We start from the raw sequence: 22006 nt of genomic DNA on the forward strand, positions 1-22006 counted from the left end.
ACAGGTTGGCCATGAGCCAGCAGTGTGCCCTCGTGGCCAAAAAGGCCAATGGCATTCTGGGGTGCATTAAGAAGAGCGTGTCCAGCAGGTCGAGGGAGGTGATCCTCCCCCTCTACTCTGCCCTGGTAAGGCCTCATCTGGAGTACTGTGTCCAGTTCTGGGCTCCCCAGTACAAAAAAGACAGGGATCTCTTGGAAAGAGTCCAGCGGAGGGCCACAAAGATGGTGAAGGGCCTGGAGCATCTCCCCTATGAAGAAAGGCTAAGTGAACTGGGTCTGTTTAGCCTTGAGAAAAGAAGACTGAGAGGGGACCTGATCCAGGTTTATAAATATCTGAGGTGTGGCGGCCATAGTGGTGAGGCCAGTCTCTTTTCAGTGGTACGTGGAGACAGGACGAGGGGAAACAGACATAAGCTGCAGCATAGGAAGTTTTGCACGAATGTGCGTAAGAACTTCTTCACGGTGAGGGTGACGGAGCACTGGAACAGGCTGCCCAGGGAGGTTGTGGAGTCTCCTTCTCTGGAGATATTCAAGTCTCGCCTGGACGCCTACCTGTGCGACCTGGTGTAGGGAACCTGCTTTGGCAGGGGGGTTGGTCTCGATGATCTCTAGAGGTCCCTTCCAACCCCTACAATTCTGTGATTCTGTGATTCTGTGATTCTGTGAACTTCTCTTATGAGGAAAGGCTGAGAGATCTGGAACTGTTCAGCCTAGAGAAGAAGAGACTAAGGGATCTCATCAATGTATACAAATGCCTGAAGGGAGAACGCAGTGAGGATGGAACCAGGCTCTTTTTGGTGGTGCCCATTGCCAGGACGGGAGGCAGCGGGCACAACCTGGAGGACAGGAAGCTCCCTCTGAACACCAGGCAGCACTGCTGTGCTACATGGGTGCTGGAGCACTGATACAGGTTGTCCAGAATCCATGGAGTCTCTTCCTTGGAGATGTTCAAAAGCTGCTTGGATGTGAGCCTGAGCTGTAGGTACCTGGGCACCCTTCTCTGTGTGACCCTGTTTGGGCAGGAGTTGGACCGGATGGCTGCAGAGGTCCTTGCCAGCCTCGACCATTTTGTGATTCTAGATGGGGAGTGGGACAGGAGGTGGTTGTGTGAGTGAAAAAGAAATTAAGCACATCAGTAATATTTAATATATGTATTGACACTGGGAACCTCATATGGTCCTGTCTCTTGTGGCATTGTTAGGTGCCCAGAGATAAGGGAGTGTTCTGCAATACTATGGGGTTCACAGTGGCACCTGCACTTCTTCGTTCCACGTACTGCGGTTCGTGTGTCCCCACTTAGTTGAAAAGGAGGCTTGAATAGATGGATCCAAAGATGTCATGGATTTAAGATGATACTAATAATGTGAATACAAGTAAACAACAAGAACATGGCAGAGCGGACGCTTCTCCTGATCCTAGTACGAGATTTTTGTTGACCAAATTATGAAGTAAAAATAATGGCAGCCTGATCAGATCTGATGAGGTCAGCAAAAAAAAAAATAAAAATCAACATTATCAAGAAGGCTATTTGAAATATGGATGTACCTTCACAGTCATGAATAATTAATCTCATCTGAGATTAATTATTAAAATATTATAATCTCATCTGAGATTAATATTAAAATATTAGCTAACGTAGGAAGATTTTAGCTAATAATACGAAGCACTGTCATGACTAGCAAGGCATTTAAAAACTGTGCATCTGAAATGTGAAGGTCAACAGCTACACTTTTCTTTGCGTTATTTAAAGTCATGTGATAAACAATCCACTACTGTAGAATTTTTCACTAAATTTAAATCTTTAGATGCCTCTTCTGAGAGTCTTAGATAATAGCAAAAGATAAAAGCTATGTACATCAGGAAAACACTTGTTCTTCCTGCTGTGGTAAAAATGTCTGAAGTAATGCATGGGAAACAACATGGCAACAAACCAAGATATGTTCCTTTGTCAGCAATTGCTGGTAAAAAATCCATAGGAAATATTACTAAAGATTTGAGGGGAAAAAAAGTACTGGAACAAATTGCACCATGTGTGAGATTTGCTGTAGAGTTGATGTATATATAACGAACATATAGATGTTTCTAACATCTCAATTTATGGTATTTGCTAGATTCTATTTCTGTAATGAAACGTACAAGGAACTAAGCCACTGAAGGAAAGATATACCAGAGAAGATATATTCATATCAGTAAATACTTATTTAATAGAAACTTTTTTTTTTTAATGGAAATAATGTGCAAATGTAATCACTGATAGAGTGTCTACATTGTCAGAAGTTGTTTTTTTCAACTAGGTAAGGTTGCAGAAACGAAATGTGAAATTCATTTGCTGCATAAGGCTATTGTAGAAAGGAATTTGGAGTCCAAAGTTCACATGAAGTGCTGGAGGATGTTACTGACATGGTTAATAATATGAAAGGAAGCCCTTTTAATAGCAGAGTCTTTACAGTATTTGTAGTGACACAGGGAGTGACCATGAAGATCTTTTGTACAACGCAGAGGTTTGCTGATTATCTCATGGCAAGAGTTGTTAAACAGTGATGTTAGGCATTTGTTCAACTTTTTCTGTTATGAGAAGTGGTTGTCTACTTTAGGAGATGCATAAAAACAACAGCAAAATGTTGTGTGACCCATCCAGGTAAAGGTAACTCTTTAATGACAAGGAAGTAGCTGCTTTGTGAAATAAATTTGTACTATGGAATGTTTGGAAAGTAGATGTTTTGAAATGTTTGTGATTTTGTTACCAGGAATGATGCAAATATGTCACTCATAAAAGCTCTTACATTTAAAACTGGAAGCAATTTCATAACCTATTTTAAGTTTTTCAAATGAAGATTTTCAGTGGATTTTTGACCCACTTGCTAAAAACACAAAAATGAAACGCCTTTGGTTTGATTTTCAAGAACTGATTTTTGCCATCAAGGAAGATATAAACTGACCAGCCACGTACCATGAAAAATGTTTCATGAGTGGGAGTGAAAAATGATTATTATGACTTAGTGCAGCCAATGGTGTTCTTCCATTTGGGTGTATGCATCTTTATGATTTTTCTTCTCCAGCTATGAAGAACATTAAAGCCAAGTATTGAAGTTACACTTAACCAGGCCTTCAAGTGACTGTATTACTAAGTGATAAACCAAGATTAAAAAACAAAAACAAAACAAACAAACAAACAAAAAAAGCAACTACCGTGTAAGCGTATTTTATCACATTGTTCTTTTTGAGAAATAATTTTATTTTCAGTGGAAGTTCTTTATTGTAGCACTAATAGATAAAAAATAATAATACTCTTTATTTCTTCTTTCTCTTGTCCTTTTCAATTTCTGTTTTTGTGTGTTTTATAATATACAAAATGTTTTATTAGTACATTCATATAATTTTATAGAAGTGTGCATACCAGGGGTGCGTGTTCAACATTTTTTTCACTGACACATGTCCAGTCAGATAGGTTTGCATGGCACTGTTCCATATTACCGTTGTTAGCAGTTGATGTTCACAGAGGCAAACACAGGGCACTCATCCAGACAGTATATTTTAAGCATGAGTATTTTTATGACACAAATAGAATCGTACTTTAGATAATATTTCTAGTTTTGTTTCATGTGCAATGATTTGAAAGGAAGGGATCAGTGCTGCCTGTATGCCCTTCAAGTGCTGGGGTGCCCCACTCACATCAGAGCCACGGTGCGCTAGCTGATGAATGGTAGCATAAGGTGATCCTTGCTAAGTGCTTGCTGCTTTGATAGGTGAGGAAGGTGGGCAACAGTGGTTGAGAAAGCTAATGGCAGGTCTAGGAATAGATTTCAAATTGTCTAAACCGCTTATGTTGCTGCTAGGACAGCTTGGTTTTTCAAGCATGTATGCATTTCAGATGTTGTTTCCTTAAAGTTGTTGGTGTTTAACTCATCTGGATTATAAGCATAAATTTAGAGACAGGAATTGATATCGCTGCTGTATGTTTTTTCTTTGCTTCAACAGTTGTTCTAAACTTTGTAATTGTAAGCATTACTGAAGTGCCTCTGCATAATCAAAGGCAAAGTGTGACAAATTTTGCAACTTAATTGTTTTTTTTTTGTTTTTTGTTTTTTAAGCTAGTATTATGAAAAACTGGGTTGTCATGCCAAAGTAATGCTTGGTGTCTTGCTAATTCATTACATGTTTTAATTAACTGTCTCTTTTTTTTTTTTTTTTTTTTTTTTTTTTTTTTATTTATTTAGGCTGAAGCCTAAACTTCTGACATGGCCACAGCCTCACCGAGAACTGATACAAGTAACAACCATAATGGAAGGTTACAGATGCAAGTAACAGGCAAGTAGTGATAATTTGTGTCACAGTGATTTTTAGAGGGAAACATTCTAAAAAAAGCAAGCTGAAGCAAATCTGAAAAATAGATCAGTATAGTCCACATTTTAATTCAGTGGAAGGCTACAATTAAGAGCATAGCTGTAATGTACGTAAATGAATTGAATCCAGGTAGAAATGTTGAAATGAGGTGGGTGACAGTTTAATGATCTCTTCAAATGAGAAAAGCAATGAGATGCAATACAGCAGTAGTGACAGGAATTGTGCTTAAGAAGAAGTAATTAATGCCATAAAATCTGTACAGAGAAACACCAATTACTGAAATCATACAAAAAATGTTGGCAATTATAGTGAACTGCAAGTAAAAATGCGCGCAGTGTTGTGGAAAATCTGTGGGAAAACTGGAAGGGATTGCAAAATCTGCTGGCCATTCAATAAAAAAACCTTCATATACATATGTATGCATGTTACTGTACCACTGATACGTAATCTGAACTTTTCCACTGATCCAGAAAGAATCTGGGAACCCTGAAGTAAGAAAAAAATATATCGGGAATGCATTTAAGTCTATCATGAGCAAAACTTGGGAAAAAAGTCAGTAAGATGCTATGTCTTTAAAAAAGCTATATCCAAAGAAAGATGCATCGTGTTTGATTGTAGAAAGGTGACTGGGTTATCTGAGGAAAAAATACGTTGTTGTGCTGTCCCCCAAATGGCTGTTTTGTTAAATTAAATGAGAAATCCTTTGTGGGAAAATAAACTGTGTAAAGATAGCATGATGAATTGTCAGAATCAACTATAACTGATAGCGTAGTGTATGAACAACTGTAAGAAACTGAGTTAAATAAACAGCCTGTAACTTCAGGGCAGCATATTCAGAAATTATCATTCTGATGTCCCATTCTGTTCTGCTCTATAAGTACTCTTGTGTTTTCCTGGCACTGAAACTTCTCTGACTTCAGGAGATCTGGTTCAAAGACTGAAATGGACAGAAACCTGTCTGATTTTTTGGCTTAGTTTTCTGAAGGGTTAATTCTCTAACGGAAAGCAATCACAGAGACATATGGCAGGCTTAAGAAAGAAAGCATAGCCAGCAGGTATATACTGCTGTGAGTCCAACCATCTTTTCTGGAGCAGGTGCCTGAAGTACCATTTGAAATGTTGGCAGCTAGGCTGCTGTTTGTTATTACAGTAACATTATCAGCTGGGTGAGGAAATAAAATAATAGATTTGTATTCAGGAAACTGAGGACCTCACCAGTGACTTGGAGACTTAAAAAAAAAAAAAATTGAACTTGTTTGGTCAATTGCTGTTTCTAATTGTCAAAGATTTAGCTGAAGCCTGAAGTTCATCTGCAAAAGACTTTAAATAGGCGAAATTTGAGAGCTGAGTTCTTATTTTTAGTGATACATTAAACCAGAGGTTAATCACACAGGTGGTACAGGTGAAGAGATGAAGCTCTGCATTCAGGTTTTGCAGTGAAACGTACATAGCAGTGAAACACTTGTAACAGTGAAATTTTGAAATAGGCTTATATTGTATGTACCTTTGCAAGTATGCATAATTTCAAATAATGAAGCTTCTGTTAAAAAAAAAAAAAAATCAACATCAAAACCAAAAATGTCTGATAATCTCTCAGGGGTATCATACGTAGCTACTATTCAAGAGAACAGTTGGAAGAGAAAGAATTGTGAGAAAATCTAATAGACTGTATGATTTTCATTTTTTTTTTAATAAAATAATTGTTTTGCTGACTTACCCATCCTGCCATTACACAGTGAAGAGGACTTACTGTTCTTTGTTTGAACTACCTGACAAAGTAATTCTTGAAAATGAAAGCTGCCATTTTGAGATTGACCTCTTTCTGTTCAGCAGAAGTAGGAGCGGATGAGGAACAACATTGCTGTGCTCTGTTCCGTACATTTTTTCTAGTACGGTACTTTTTCTAGTTTTCAGTAAGTGCTGCTGAAGATAAAGCAATGCATTTTATTAGTTTCCAGTGCCAAACTGAAACGAAAAAAGAATTGGTTTGGAACAACTTTCTACACGGAATTAACTGCAGATGGAGAAATCAAGAAAACAGCAAAATCAAGTAGTTCTTCAAATCCAAAGTGGGATGAACAGCTGACAGTGTAAGTAGATTTATTTTTTTACTTTTATTTTGATTATTTCGTACTATTTATTGGCCTGCCATTGTAGGCACACATTTACTGAACTTGGCAGCCTACATGACTTTTTCTGGCTTTTGCTGACTATGTGCAGACATAAGGTGATGTTTAATGAAAATTCTTTCTCAGTGTTTATGATGTTACGAGAATATATATATGTGTATGTATGTGCGTGTGTGTATTTATACACATACGTTGTTTTTTTTTTTTTGGAGGAGAGTGTTCCATATATACTGTTGCTGTCCACAGTATGCCCTTAACACTTGTTTGCACTGTGGGCGTCTCATGTTTAAAATTCCTCTCTAGAAGATGTTAGTAATTATAATTATGTCATTCTCAACTTTGCAAGGAAGGAATTCACAACTTGTTGAGTAGGTTATGAGGAAGGTCATATTTCCTTTAAACTTCCTAATGAGGGTTTGTGATTACAGAACAAGTTGCTGTCAAGTGGCCATGTAACTTTTCCTAATATTCAAGCTGCTTAATGTGATAATGGCTTAATTTGGTTTACTGTACTGTAAGTGCAGAAATACCTGAATACAACTATGTGAAGAACTGGCAAATCTTGCACAGTATAATTGGCTAGAAAGCATTATTGCATAAACACTGGGTCTGGTAACAGCACAGCTACTTTCAAAAGGCACTGAGCACTGTACACATTATGGTATCTGACCTGCTTTTGTGCGATAGCCAGCTTTGTTAGTTACAGGAACCTAGTTTGGTTCTGGAGAATGGGGAATGGCACTGCATACCTAGCTTTGGGGAGTCGTTTACTTGGTAACACTATTATTTGGTAACTGCAGATCTGTTGTGATCCAGATAGGGTGTTCCTGAGTCATGTTTCTTGGTGTTTTAGGTTTAGTAGAGCTTATTTAACCCTCTGCAATATTGCAAAACTGAATGATATAGTCTTCGGCCTAACAGTGATTTCTAGGAGTTATTACTAGCACAAGTACAGAGCTATCACAGAGACCAGAGCTTCTGTTATGGAGGCAGGCTTGACTTGGCAGGATTTAGTGACTTGTTAGAAATGAAGTAATTTGATGTACATAGTACAGCCAGATAGACATTCCACCATCAATATTACCTAGGATATGTTACTTATAGATAAGGTATTCTGGTCCTCTTTTCCCATATCTGTTGGAATGGCGTTATTGATTCAATCGACAAGTCTTCCTTGGGATAAGTGAACTCTCCAATTTACTAAATTCCCCTGACCTGAAGGGGGGGTCTGCAAGAGCACCAGCAATGTATTCTGTGTGTATTTTTTTTTTTTTTTTTTTTAATCTGATCTTTTAATAAGACTTCCATTAGAAGGCAGCCTATTCAAAACACAAAAATATACTTCCTTATAAATTTCTGCAGAAATGATCCATGCTGTCTAATGCGTGAAAGTGCCTATAGAGTTAGCTCTAATGATGGGACCTGGGGACAGTTTTTAGCATTATTTTTAGCAATGCTGATATACCTTTTCTTTTGTAGTGCTGGCAGGTATGTGACCTTGAACTTCTTGTGGTACAGTGATTCTGCTCTGTTTTTCACAGCCGGAAGCACTCTTGTAATGGAAACTGTTCTATGAGACTTACTTTCCAGGACCTAACATAGATTCTTACTTTCCTTCTTGGGCACGGGGGGAGATCATTGCTGAAGTTCGTAATAGTATTACTGTAACTGGGGCTTCCCTTCTGTTTCCACTATAATTTCACTATTGGATTTTTTTTCCTTCTGATTCTTGTGAATATGCATTATGGTTTTATATATATTTGTGGTTTCACGAGTAATGTTTTATCAGCACTTTCATGGCAAGCTGACAGCTGTGGTGTGGGTTCCTGTTTGCAAGTAGCTGATTGGTTGTATTTTCGTTTCTTTTTCTAATACGTGGTGTTTTTCTTCCTAGTGACAGACAAATTACTTTTACTTACCATCTTTTTATTCACGTGAAACTGTGCGAACTTTTAGTTAGAATTCTAGAATAGTGAAGAATAAGGAAAATATATCTTTCAGAAACGAGATATGCTGTTATATAACTGAGAGTTGAGCTTAGTTTAGGTTATTCTGATACTCCCCAAATTCCTTATGCTACTTCTAGTAATGTACTTTAAGCTTGATCTCAAGTATAGATATTGCAGTGTTTACAGTGCTTTATTAATTAAAAATTTCCCTTTACATTATGAAGACTTTTTTTTCACGTAATTAGTATCAAGAAATACAATAAATATGAGAAAATGAATTAAGGTCAAACATTCCCAGTTAGAAAAATGAATACGTTTAAATCTGTATATATATATATATTTAAAAATGTATTTTATATGCAGGAATGTGACTCCACAGACTACGCTGGAATTTAGAGTGTGGAGCCATCACACTTTAAAAGCAGATGCTTTATTAGGAAGAGCCACTGTAGACTTGAAACAAGCTTTGGAAATACACAATAGAAAATGTAAGTTATCCTGAAGGATATTTTAAGTAGAATTGTTATAACTAATCTTTATATCAAAACTGGCAAACAAACTACTAACTATATGTGTAATTACAACTGATTTTCAGTTGGTGTCTTTACTTGTCTCTTCTGGACATGTCTAACTGTGCTATTGAGAACAATTGAAACGTAATAATGAGATATAATAATATTGAAGCAAATACCAGGGTCCAAGTTACTACTAAGTAAAAGCAGTAGTAATTAAATAAAATGTTTTGTGGCAAACTAGTATGTAATTTGCTAGAAGATCTGTTTTAATCTTGTTTTTAAAAGAAAAAAAAAGTTGTGAATGAATCATGAAACATTGTTTTTCTTCTTTGAATAAATATTTTTCTCTCATAACTGTCCAGAGAGCAGTAGAAACCACTGATACAAGAATCAAGTGAGAACTTCTTTTTAGTACATTAGTGATTGTTGTATTCTATGTTATATCTAACATTTGTTGTCTTTAATAGAATTAAAACAGGTCTTCTTTATTTTGCTTTTTAAACTTTTTTTGTGAATACAAGAAGATGGTAAATCCACACTTTAAATTCCACTCCAGAGTGGCAGTAGAATTCCAGCTAAACCAGTATTTTGCACAAGTTCGATGCACAAACTTAAAAGCTCAGTTTAGAGAGGTGGAAGAAAAGATAGCTTCTGCTCAATCTCGCAAAAGCTTCATTTTTCTGATTCTTTGAGAAAATTGAAACAGAATCCAAAATCCAGTGGAATTTCTTCAGCAGTATGATGAAGATTCTGCATACAGGATTCCATAGTTATGCAGAAAATTTGCTTATTTTTAAAATAAATAAATAACAAAATCTAATACTATTAAGATAATCCTGAAATGTCAGGATGAAAAATAATTGTAAAACTACTGTTACTTCCTGTATGTTTTTCATGTGTGAAATTTTATGTTTTAACTATATCAGAAACTGTATTGTAATAATAATTGCAAAAAAAAAAAAAAAAAAAAGTTAAGATTTTATTACTGGAGATCCAGTAGTTGTACACCCAACAACTCGGCAGATTCTTTCAGGAAATGGTTGGCTGTGTTAGCTGTAATTTGCACCAAAGTTAACTTACCTGCTGTGCTTCTGATTTTGGTGTGTCAACAGTCCAGCACACACTGAATTACTGAGTAATTCAGTGAAAGATTAATCCGGTCACTCAGTTATTGATTCAAATGCAGCAGTTGAAAGGCTCTTTACTGAAGATGTAAAGGGGAAGTCTAAATGCAGAAACTTTAGAATTAGTGCTGTTACTTTCTCCTACTAAACACCACTAGCCTTGTATTGCTGCACTCCTCCCAGCTTTTTTGCAGGCTCATTGGAGTACAACCATTCGTCTGATTTTGGAAGGTGACCTTTTAAAGTAACAGTGAACAAATCACCATTGCAGTTTGTGAATATGCTAGTTTAACAGCTCTGTGGTAGGCTACTTTCTCCTCCTCCTCCTTTCTCTCGACCAATAATTCTGTAGTAGATATGGCAGCTTTGTGCTTACTCCAGCAGTTTACAGTACTGCGAAATCCATCTATAGCGTCACAGTGGGTGTTTACTAATATCTGCTGCCCAACAGTATAGAGTTCAGTCTTCTTTTCAAAATAACTCTTAGGATCTCAACAACATCTTGGGCATATGTGGCAATAACTGATGCTAGCATTCCCTATTTTTATGTTTCCTATTCATTTCTGATGTTTGTTAAGAACAGAAAACATATGGAAGTGCTGGCTTAGTGCATGGATGTACAAGTTACACAGTGAGCTTTAACTTTGGCTTGAAATGCTTTCAGACTGAGGGATACAGGCTGTTACATCTTGAAAAAATAATCCTTTAATCTGAGACCACAAATACTAAAAGGCCTTAACCATTTTAACCTGATTAATGTGAACACAGAGCTTACTTTGTTTAGTTGTCTGACATCTAGTTTTAAATGCTGAACTAGTAATGGTTCATTTAGAGAGAGTTATGCAACATCCACAGCATGTTTAAACTCTGGATTATGTGTCTCTGTCCATACATCTGTGCATTTCTTATCAGTTATACAGAATTATTCTACTGCCTCATTAATGTGTTTTTGTTTTTTTTTAAAACTCAAAACAAGGCTTTTTTTTTTGTGAAAATATTTTCTCATTTAATTTTTGGTTACTTGAGATATTCTCTGTTACTGTTTAATTCTGGGAGTTGGAGTCTATGAAAACGCACTTACTAAAGTTTAAAAAAAAAAAAAAAAAAAAAAAAGGAAAGACTGCAGTTTTTGTATTTATTCTTTCCTCAAAGTGATTTGCTTTTCTACTGTGTCTTAGAATTACTTTTGGAAGGTGATAAGAGAAATAAGCATAAGCTTAGGTTGTAGAATAAGATTCCCTGTGATTTGTCACATGTAGTATTTGGATGTGTCATTCACAAGTTGTTTAACTTTAAGCCTTCTTGTGTTATGTAAGTAGTGCATGATTTCAGAAGGGCTTAGTGGGAGTAATAAACCCGGGAAGACATTTACAATGCAGTACTGAAATTATATGGATCCTTTTGTATACCTGGAGCATACTGTATAAATAAGCTATTTATTTTTACAATAAACTATGCGTTTATGCACAGCTGGTCTGAGTTTCATAGCTCCTTAGTGATTTCTATGTTATTCAAGTCATCTGGGTGTGACATTTTGTGCAGATATGTTTATTGTGCAAATATATCTTATTTTGTTGGCAGTGTTTTTTTTAATATTGCTTAGGATTTAATCTTTCCTTTATTCCTTCTCTCCTTCTCTTCCCCTACCCACCCCAACTTCATTTGTAGTAGAGAAGGTGAAAGAACAGTTGAAATTATCTTTGGAAAACAAGAGTGGCATGGTGCAAACAGGCGAACTGACAGTCGTGCTAGATGGTTTGGTTGTTGAACAAGAATCTCTTACAAATCTCAGTTCACCAGCAACCAGTAAGTTGAAACAAATCAGTCATAATTTTGATTAATACTTCAGACAGGTTTAGTAGAATATTTGTATTGATTTTCTTTTTTCTTTTTTTTTACTGTTCAGTAGAAGTTCAGCAAAATGGAGAGGCTGTGCATGAAAACAGAGATGCTTCGGCAAGAAGTGCATCAAGGTTGGAATTTATTTTTGTGTTTTAGACTGTATGTAAAGTATATCAGCAAATTTTATCAGTTGACATTTTTTTGTTTCTAAAGATGAGAGATCTTAACTACCAAACTCTTAATTATTTTACCATAGGTTTTAGAAATATAGTTTAACAATGACATAATTCAGCTTGGCAATAATTAAATTTACAATTCTGTTTTTCCTCTCCTGTTAAAACCTGCTTTCATGATTACCTTTTAATGTGTAGCCCTCTGAAAATAGATTTCAAATGGCTTGAATTTTTTATGAAATCCTGCAGATGAGATTTGGGGAGCAGTGAGTGGCACAGGATGGTTTTGTATACTTTGTTCATTTGTTTTCTTTTCTGGTGTCTTACGAGCAGTTTCTGTTCATGTCTAACAACTTTTTGCAACGTACCATCTGAACAGAAGGAAAAAGAAAAAAAGCCTAAATGACTTCCTCTTCATCCAGTTCCTTTTTTAAGGTTGAGATCAGGAAGTTGTTAAACAGACTTGTACTGTTTTTAGGAGGTGGTATTCAGAATGCTGAGCCAAAGAGTTTGCCTGCTTCAGCCTAACATGGCAAGAAAAAGACTTGGAGATCAATTTCAAGCTTCGATCTTGAAGCCACCATCTTTATACCAGCTCATTGACTGCATACAGGGAAATAGAAGTAGCCTCTTTGACCTCTCAACCACTAGTGAGTTGAGTAGGCCAGTGTTCAGATCAATGGTCTGCCAATTATCTTGCAGTCAATGCAGATTATTTAAGTTTTTTACTTAAAAGATAGTGTGAATAAGTATACAGTCACTGTGCATTTGAGTGACAGGAACACATTTATCTTTGTAATATGATTATTTTCTTTGTTCCTCATGCAGTGAGAGAAAGAGTTATACTCATAGGTGGTGCTTTGGGATAGTCCCTAAGGCATTTTTGGAAGATGTATGCATCAGTTGCTCCCACTCAACTCTCTAATATCTCATAAAGTAAAGTCAGAGTGGAAATGGGAAATCTTATCAAAGTTTTCTGAAGTTCTTCAGGATTTATGCCTTTTTCTGTAATTGTTTTTGTCTTGCACTTGACTGCTATCTAGGCTGCAAATATATAAACTACTGTGAATTTACTTATTTTCTTTGTGTATTTCTTTTGTATGCTATAGTGTGGGATTTGAGTTCTGTGCATGACTACTAAATGTGTTTGTCCTAATCTAAGCTGATGGTTTTTTATTTTGTTTTTACCAAGGTCTGCCTGTGATGTTTCTAATGGGAATGACAATCAAGTACCTTCAGACTCTGTAGTACAGAATGCATTCTGCATCGAAGCTGTTAATGGAAACAACTCACCATCTCCTACACATGTTGCAGCCAGACCCAAAAATACACCTGTACCAAAACCACTCGGAGCTGAGCTTGTCAACAGCACTGGTAGGAATGGGAGAATTATAAGAACATTTATGTTAAAGCTTTTTGTCTAATCGAAATTAATCTGAAACTGAATCACTTTTTCTGCACTTTTTAAAATTAGATTTCAAGAAATATTGAATGGATGTCTCTGGGCTTTAATTTATGATCTTGAATTTCCACTCCGTTATTTTTCTGTAGTAGATCCATTATTATAAGTGTACTAACTTTCATACTTACCTGTGAATTCTCATATTGGATGAAGTAAGCAGTAAAATATCCAGAACTTCCTTCTCTGTCCCAGATTACCAAACAACATTACTGATTGTTGGGAGGAAGACTGAGATTTCTTTCATATAATTTATTTGAATAACTCCAGTTAGGTTTCTTTTGCTATTGGATAAATCTGCTGCATAGTGCTGTTAGGAACTGCTGTGCCTAGAGTTAAAATATAGACACATTTTGCTTTCCGTTTTTTGAAAAACTATGCTGTTTCAAAACAGATATTGGCAAAATAGTAAATTTCACACTTTTCTTAAACAGAAAAACTTTGATACTTATCCTAATTAGGGGAAACATATGGTACAGTAAAAGAGTTGAAAAGCAGGTATTTATTTTTGTTCTTCAAGCAAAGCTTTGTACCTGATCATGACTATATTTTTAAAGCACTTGCCTCAGCTGATTGAGTGAGATTACAGTGCAGCAGAGGAAAAAGATACTCTTAAATAGAAATACACAAGCTGTTAAGAAACAGGAGAACAGAGACAGTTAAGCTTCCTTTAATAGAGTGGAAAATATTGGAATGGTGGCAAGATGGCAGAAACAATGATAAACTTTAAATGGTAGTAATTAAATTAGGCTCTGTGAGCTGTATCTTTTTTTAGACAATTTGAATTTGATTCCTCTCTCTTTTCATTTGAAGGCCAAAGGGCATATGTATTATTTAAGCACTGTTCTCTTTTTCTTCAATTGCTAAGAGATCTGTTTTAAATTGGAATTTGGATAGAGTAATTGCAGTAGTAATTGATTTGTTCAAACAGTAATATTGATGAAGTCATCACTGAACTTGCAGTGAGACAGTTTTCAACTACTATATTGGTTAGTGGAGACATTTTTATTTTTAGAAAAACATAAAATGAGTCTTCAGCATTTGTTGATCACATGGTTTCTTTTTTTTTTTTTCCCCCTTGTACTTAGCAGAATTGTAATTTTGTATGATGTTGCTGGAACTGCTGTTTTAGATCTAATTGGTAAGGTAATCAGCTGGTGTATCATAGAATGATCATAGAGTCACAGAATGGCCTGGGTTGAAAAGGCCCACAATGATAATTTAGTTTCAACCCCCCTGCTATGTGCAGGGTTGTCAACCACCAGAGCAGGCTGCCCAGAGCCACATCCAGCCTGGCCTTGAATGCCTCCAGGGATGGGGCATCCACAACATCCTTGGGCAAAATGTTTTATGTATCTGTTTTGGAGATCAGCTTACTAAAAGAGCTGATGATTTGTCAGTTATTTTGATCCTAACTTAATTCTGTAATTCCATTGATTGTTTCATGTGGATGAGTTGAAATTACTTTTTAAAATGAAAGTTGAAAGTTAACCTGGCTTTTTTCTATTTTGATAAAGTTGTTACTATAGCTAAAGCAGTCATTTAAAGAAAACTGATCAGATTGTCTGTAGTAATGATTTTTTTGTTTAATCTCAAGCTTTATATGTTGTTTAAATAATATGAATTCTTGACATATCTTGTTGTAGTTAATCTGTTGTATGTGAGCTGGAAGTAGTGATGTATTAGTCTGGAATAGCTGTGTTCATGAATCAGTGCCTTTTACAGACCTTACACATCTACTGCTTATACAATCATATTGTATAAGCTTGTCGTTATGCGTTGTAAGCAAATATATGTGGCCTAGTGATAATTCCTTAAAGAAACTGACTTGCTATTTTGAATACATTAGTGATTACTGCTTAATTGTGGATTTTTTTTTATTTTTTTATTTTTTTAAATTCGTGCATGTGTTTTTAAAAGGAAGATGAGATTTACAATTTGCCAATGTCTGTTTTTGCTTTCTGAGAAAGCCAGGTAGCGTTGACATTACAGCTATTACAAGTAGTAAGTAGTCTTGATTTTGTTTATTTGTAAGAGTACTGTACAGGATTAAAAGAAATGAACTCTTTAAAATGATGAAACACCATTTTATAGGCACTAGGCTAGAGTTAAATTTTGCACATTTCTATCAATAAGATTACGAGTGTAGAGAAATCTTAGTATTTTGACCTCAATTCTTAGAATTGGAAGCATATAATGTGCTGTCAGTTAGAAAACAACTTGAAGTGTGTTTTGCATATACTATTTTATCTTGAAGAAACTGATTTACAGCTCTAAAAGAGGTATAAACTAGCAAGCTTAAATATAATTGTCACTGGTTGGTGTTGATTAGGGGTTCAGAAAATGAAAACTATGAATGATATTACACTACTTCACACAATGTCCTAGGCTTTTGATGGGGTCATATTGACTACTGTACCTGATTTCACTGGTTTGAGGCAAAATCTTGTGCCGAGATACTGTTCTGCTAAGATCTGCAGATGAAGAAGACAGACTATAGCAGGGTGTCTTGTGGCAGGACAGTGGGGAATGGTTTCAAACTGAAAGAGGGGAGATGTAGATTGGGCATAAGGAAAATGTTTTTTGCAGTAAGGGTGGTGAGGCACAGGAACAGTTTGCCAAAGTTGTGCCCCATCCCTGGAGACACTAAAGGTCAGGCTGGACGGGGTTCTGAACAACCTGATCTAGCTGTAGGTGTCCCTGTTTATTGCAGGGGAGTTGGACTGGATGACCTTGAAGGGTCCTTTCCAACTCAAGCAATTCCATGACTGTAACTGGTATTGATGCATTGCTTGCCAAGTGGACTTGAGAATACTAAAGCCTTCTTAGCCCATTTTTCCTCCCAAACCTGTCTGCTCTAAACCTTCTATGAGATTATGCTTGCATGAATAAAAGAATTTACTTTGATACTATTATAATTTTTGTAAATTTTTACTCTGTATCAATTGCATTAGTATACTGGATCTGCTGGGATGGTGTTAATTTTCTTCATAGTAGTTTGTATGACGCTGTGTTTCAGATTTATGAGCAAAATCATGCTGATATCACAGTTATGCTTTAAATGCTGCTGAAGTGTTTCTTCACAACGTGAAGTCCTTATGTGTTTCTCATTCAGCCTCTTCTTAGCTGATGAACAGTTTGGGAATGCTCAAGAGGTTGGGAGTGGAAACATCCAGGCAGATGACCTGAACCAACCAAAGAGATGTTCTTTGTCATACAATGTCATGCTCAGTAATAAAAAGGGAGAGGAGAAAATTTGGGGTGGTTAGTCATCTTTCTGCATGGGAACTGGATTGCTATGATTCTATCCATGGGAGGTGGTGAATGATTGCCTTCACATCACTTATTTTATTTCATTATTTCTGTCATCTTCTAATTCTTTTCTTACTAAATATTTTTTTATCATAGCACACAAGTTTTCTTGCTTTTACTTTTTGTTTTCTCTTCCCTAGTCAAGCCGTGGGTGGAAGTGAGTGAGTGGTTGTGTGGTACTTAGCTGTCTATCATAGTTAGTTCAAAACAGTTAGCAAAATACAATTTTTTAGCACATATTGATCTTGTTAGGGATGCTGGGGTGTTTTTTTTTAATGTGATACACAAGATGATATTTGCTTTATTGTAGAATTTTGTATTTCAACGCCTAAAAGGGTAAAAAAAATAATAAAAAAATCTGTAAGAGCTGCCTCTTTTTTTCTGCATTTCATGTAGTTAATTGGCTCACAATACTTTTCTTTCCTGTCATCCTAATCAAGATATTTTTTTGAAGTTGGTGCAAGTTCTCAAGCAAGGCAGTACTGTTTCTTGGGAAGTGTTTACTTTTTGCTAATCTCAGGAATAAGGTAAATGTTGTATTGAGCAAGATATGCAGAAACTAAGAAATACTCTTCACATGGAAGTATAGAGAATGGCTTGCAGACTGTAAGTTTTAGTTACAGCTTTAACTGAAGCTGGTGCGCTGTGACTTTTTGTCATCTTAGGCAAAAGTGTTACTTATGGCACATAGGTGTGACTTGAATCAAAAAAAGGAATATGTTTAATGTAGTTTACTCCAAAATCTGACCAAAAAGTTTAACTCTTTGGACTCTGATATGCAAATTTTCTTATTTCCCATTTCTCAGTTAATGGTGAGACATCTTCCTCTGTACCAGAAACTGGTAATTCTTCTGTCTCTGAAGCTATGGTAGGTTCAGAAGCTCCCATGTCTACAGATTGCACTAACACTACAGCAGAACCTCAATCAACAGAAGAAGCAGCTAGCTGTTCTGAAAGCCACACTTCTACGCTATCTGTTATGTCTGCTGGACTAGAAGCTTCAACTACTACAGACTGTGCTCAGCCTAATACCACAAACAGTACAGCAGCAGATGCAACAAAACCAAGGGAGTCCTCCTCAGCCTCAAGTGCATCAGGAGAGCCTGTAAGACAGCAGACTGTTAATGCTGGCTCAGAACCTTTACCAGCAGGGTATGTGGGCTTGAATTTTAACACTATTATTGTGTTTTATCTTAATGTGTGTACAGAGAAATCACAGTTTAATTCCCTACAGGGGCTGCCAGAGATGGGCTTATATGATCTAAAATGAGGTTTGTACTATTCTGTAACTGGCTGGTAGCTTATGTCTCAGAAACTAGCAGCTGATCATTTATTTTCTGAGACAATAATGTGATCTAAGTAGAGGAATTCTTGGGCGTTCAGAATATGAAGAAGTTTCATTTGATATCACCCAAGTAAGCTTGAATATAATTCATTGCTGCTTTGGTTCTTATGTTGTGGGTATGTAGTAGGGACTAAAATATGAAGAAACAAAAATGAATAAAATAGTCTAGAAATGTAGGTTCTTGCAGTATAGGTATGTAACCAATAATATTAAAAATACAGTGTGTGTATTTGCTCAGAATAGCTAGAAACTTTTAGTTATCCCAAACAGAAACTACTGCTGTAGTCCTAAACCTTAAATGCAAAGTCAAAAATGAGCTTAAACATCAAATGAAAACATAGTATGTACTCAAATAGATATTTGATTATTTATTTATATTGAGATATACTTTATGTTTGGGTGAAAAGATGTCCTCAGTAACTAGTTGAAGATGTGAAAGTTTTTATAGTACTCTAAATATTATTTTAGTATCTTTTTTAACACCGAAGTAGTTACTTGCTGGAAGTATATAACATTGTGCCATCGTAGCTGATCTTTCTGAGATCTGTCTTGTATCTACTCTCTCTGACAGATTCAGTAAGTAATTAGTGACTTTTCATTGAATTCCTGTAGATAAACATGAAAACAGGAATCTCAAAAGACAGAAGTACTGTGGATACTTTGTTGAGGAGATGTCACAAGGTTCTTAATTTTCAATTATTTTGAAAAGGAAATCCTTTATAGTAGGGAATTTCTCTTATTTCCCCTCCCCACTTTTTTTCTTTAGTTATATGCTTTCCCATTGGTCGGGTCTTGAATTCGGGCCTAGTGGACACTACGACTGAATTCATTACTTTGCCATAGTTCCCCGATGGTGTTTTCTTCCTCCTGAATCTATTTGAATCTCCATTACATCGAGCCTTATTAACTCTCTAACATGCTTCTACTCCTCTTTTATGACTTTATAATCTTGGCATTTAAGATCTTGAACTACAAAAGAATTTGTAGAAATTTTATGAATAGCAAGTAAGATGTTCTGCCTGCGTTTTTAGGAGATAAGTAATTATGCTTATAAGAAAAACATAAATCTAACAGAAGCAAGGTCTTCAGCTCATTGTCTGACATGTATTAATGGGAAGGGAAATGAGGACAAATATTGCAATATGACAGTCCTCAGCAGCACAAATCTTGAATTGCTCATAATGTTTTACCCAAGTTCAATGTAAGAGCTTTGCAACAAAAACTGAAGAAATAATCCCCAGGAATATCAGGTAGAGAAACAGGACAGAAAGTAGAAACATGGGAGAGTTATCTGCTAGCACACATTTGAGATTCACTCTGAAAGATCCTGTTGTTTATTGGATGAGACATGCTTGGAAATGCAAATAATTTGTTTCTAAACTTTTAAAATGAAGCATCCAAACCTAAAGCAGATAATTACTTTCATTTTCAGATACCTCAAATAGAATTTAGAATATCAGTGTATGTTTATTTTATGTTCCACTTCCCTTAAAGAAGTCTTTATGGTGGTATCAGTCCAAGCAGGAAGTAAATATATCCTATATGTATTTTAGTGTGCATTGCCTTCGGTGTTTTAGAATGAGGTTTGGATTGTAGGGTGTTCATTCAGTAGCAAAATGCTTTTTTGGCTTACTGGGAAAGAAGCCCTAGGGAAGTATTTTCACCTTGACTTACATGAAAGTCTTTTTTGTCCTGAAGGTGGGAGCAAAGAAAGGATCCTCATGGGAGAACCTATTATGTTGATCACAATACACGAACTACAACGTGGGAAAGACCACAGCCCTTGCCTCCTGGGTACTGTAGACTTTTCTTGATTTAAAGTTGATAATGCTGCTATATTCTTTTTCTTCTAGTGCAAAACAAACAAACAAACAAACCCTACTATCTTGGTTTTAATGAGCAGTTCATTGAAAACGTATCATCCACTATAAATTAAGAAATCTTAACATACAGTTACCTTAGAACTGTGTTAATTTCCATAAGAATATTGGTGTATCTATACGTATTTCATTCTGATCACTTGTTCAAACACAGCTGCTAAATTATGTTGTTCTTCCTTTAAAACTTCAGTGTTAAAATAATGAAGATTTTACCATCTTTATTTAGATGGCATCACTAGTGTAGTGCAGTGGTTACCAACCTCAGATTCCCAGGCAATATTGAATTTCCTGTGAAACCTGCCAATATTGATAATTGTCACAAGAAATTACACAGTTAAAACTGAGGGTGACAGTGTGAGACAAGGATGCAATTGCCTGAGTGTTTGCCCAGTGTGCTCTGCTCTCCAGCCAGTAAAGCTGGAGAGTGCTTTTTTGTACTTTAGAAATTAAGATCATGCCTATCATTCTAGTACTTCATTCAAATAATATCTAGGATCTTAGCATAAAGAGAAAATGAGCTATGCATTATTACTGGAAAGTTTAGCTGTTAATGTTTGTGTTTCTTGATAGCTGGGAAAGAAGAGTTGATGATCGTGGAAGAGTTTACTATGTGGACCATAACACCAGAACAACAACATGGCAGCGACCAACAATGGAATCAGTCAGGAACTTTGAGCAGTGGCAGTCTCAACGTAATCAACTGCAGGGAGCTATGCAACAATTTAACCAACGATACCTCTATTCGGTAAACTTTATATAAGCTTTAGAAACGAGAAGAGAGATATAGCTATATTTCCTTTTGAATTGGTTCCCTAACTTGAGCCACGTGAACTGCGTGATACTTTTAACGAAAGTAGTAACTGGTAAAAGTAAAGCGCACCCTTAACTGAAAAGGAGTGTAAAACCTGGATTATGAGCACTTTATGTATTAAGTGGCATTCAAAACTTTTTTAGTGATTAGGAGTCTCTCATCAGTACAGGTGGTAATTCTTTGAGCTCATTTTGAAGCTTAGGGAACTGGTTCAACTCTGGAATTTCAAACATGGCTTTCCATTTCTCTCATGTAGTTGCTTACTTAAATTTACTGGTAAAAACTATCACGAGCAATTTCAAAGACTACATTAGCCTGGAGAAGAGAAAGCTCAATGGAGACCTCACTTTTCAGTACTTAAACGGGGCTTTAAAAAAATGGGGAGTGACTTTTTACCTGGGCAGATAGTGACGGGACAAGGGAGAACAGTTTTAAACTAAAAGAGGAGAGATTTAGATTAGATGTGAGAAGGAATTTTTTTTCTTGGAGAATGGTGAGAAGCTGAAACAGGTTTCGCAGGGAAGCTGTGGATGCTCTGTCCCTGGAGGTGTTCAAGGCCAGATTGGATGGGGCCCTAGGCAGCCTTATCTTGTGGGTGGCAACTCTGCTTACAGCTGAGGAGTTGGAACTAGATAATCTTTAATGTCCTTTCCAACTCAAGCCATTCTGTAAATCTATTATATATGGGTTGTTGAGATAGGGTTTTTTTCATTTCTGACTAGATAAATAGAACAGTTTTTTATGTTGGTTTTGTTTTGTTTTTGTTTTCATCCATGGCACTTGTGTATCACTATTCTAAACACTTCATTGTAAGACTTGAGTTCAGTCTCTTAAATTAAGATCCAGTCCTAGAGACTTCGCAAGTGAAACATAGCTGGAATGCTTGAAGAAGAAACAACTTCATTTTGACTTCTGGTCTAGGACTGTATACGTTAGGAAGCCTAACTTTCCTCTAAATTTGATAAAACTCTTTCAAGTATACCCTTTGAAGTAAAGGATGTTGCAGTATTTTTGTGTTTAACACTTCTCAGCTTTTTGTTACCTAATTAGACATATCACCAGCAACTGCAGAAATATGTATTGCCACTGATTTTCTTCAGTCCTGTGCTATGCATCATAATCTA

The 22006-nt window shown here is 36.1% G+C and overlaps 1 protein-coding gene across 7 annotated transcripts in view; it reads left to right on the forward strand.

Moving 5' to 3' along the window:
* Positions 1-22006, forward strand: part of WWP1 (WW domain containing E3 ubiquitin protein ligase 1) — a 61308-nt gene that overhangs the window by 19597 nt on the left and 19705 nt on the right. For 5 of the 7 annotated variants that reach the window (XM_085221367.1, XM_085221366.1, XM_085221364.1 and 2 more), the window contains 9 exons: positions 4217-4307; positions 6295-6433; positions 8785-8909; positions 11729-11866; positions 11967-12033; positions 13268-13449; positions 17653-17998; positions 19890-19985; positions 20642-20816. In XM_085221367.1, the coding sequence (XP_085077493.1) occupies positions 4238-4307; positions 6295-6433; positions 8785-8909; positions 11729-11866; positions 11967-12033; positions 13268-13449; positions 17653-17998; positions 19890-19985; positions 20642-20816 (1338 nt within the window). In that variant the 5' untranslated portion in view covers positions 4217-4237. Of the gene's footprint in view, positions 1-4216; positions 4308-6292; positions 6434-8784; positions 8910-11728; positions 11867-11966; positions 12034-13267; positions 13450-17652; positions 17999-19889; positions 19986-20641; positions 20817-22006 lie in introns of those variants that run through there. The other 2 variants (XM_085221368.1, XM_010709083.4) reach the window with 2 other exon arrangements.

Source organism: Meleagris gallopavo, chromosome 3 (genome assembly GCF_905368555.1).
Source record: "Meleagris gallopavo chromosome 3, MGAL_WU_HG_1.1, whole genome shotgun sequence".
Classification (NCBI taxonomy): Eukaryota; Metazoa; Chordata; class Aves; order Galliformes; family Phasianidae; genus Meleagris; species Meleagris gallopavo.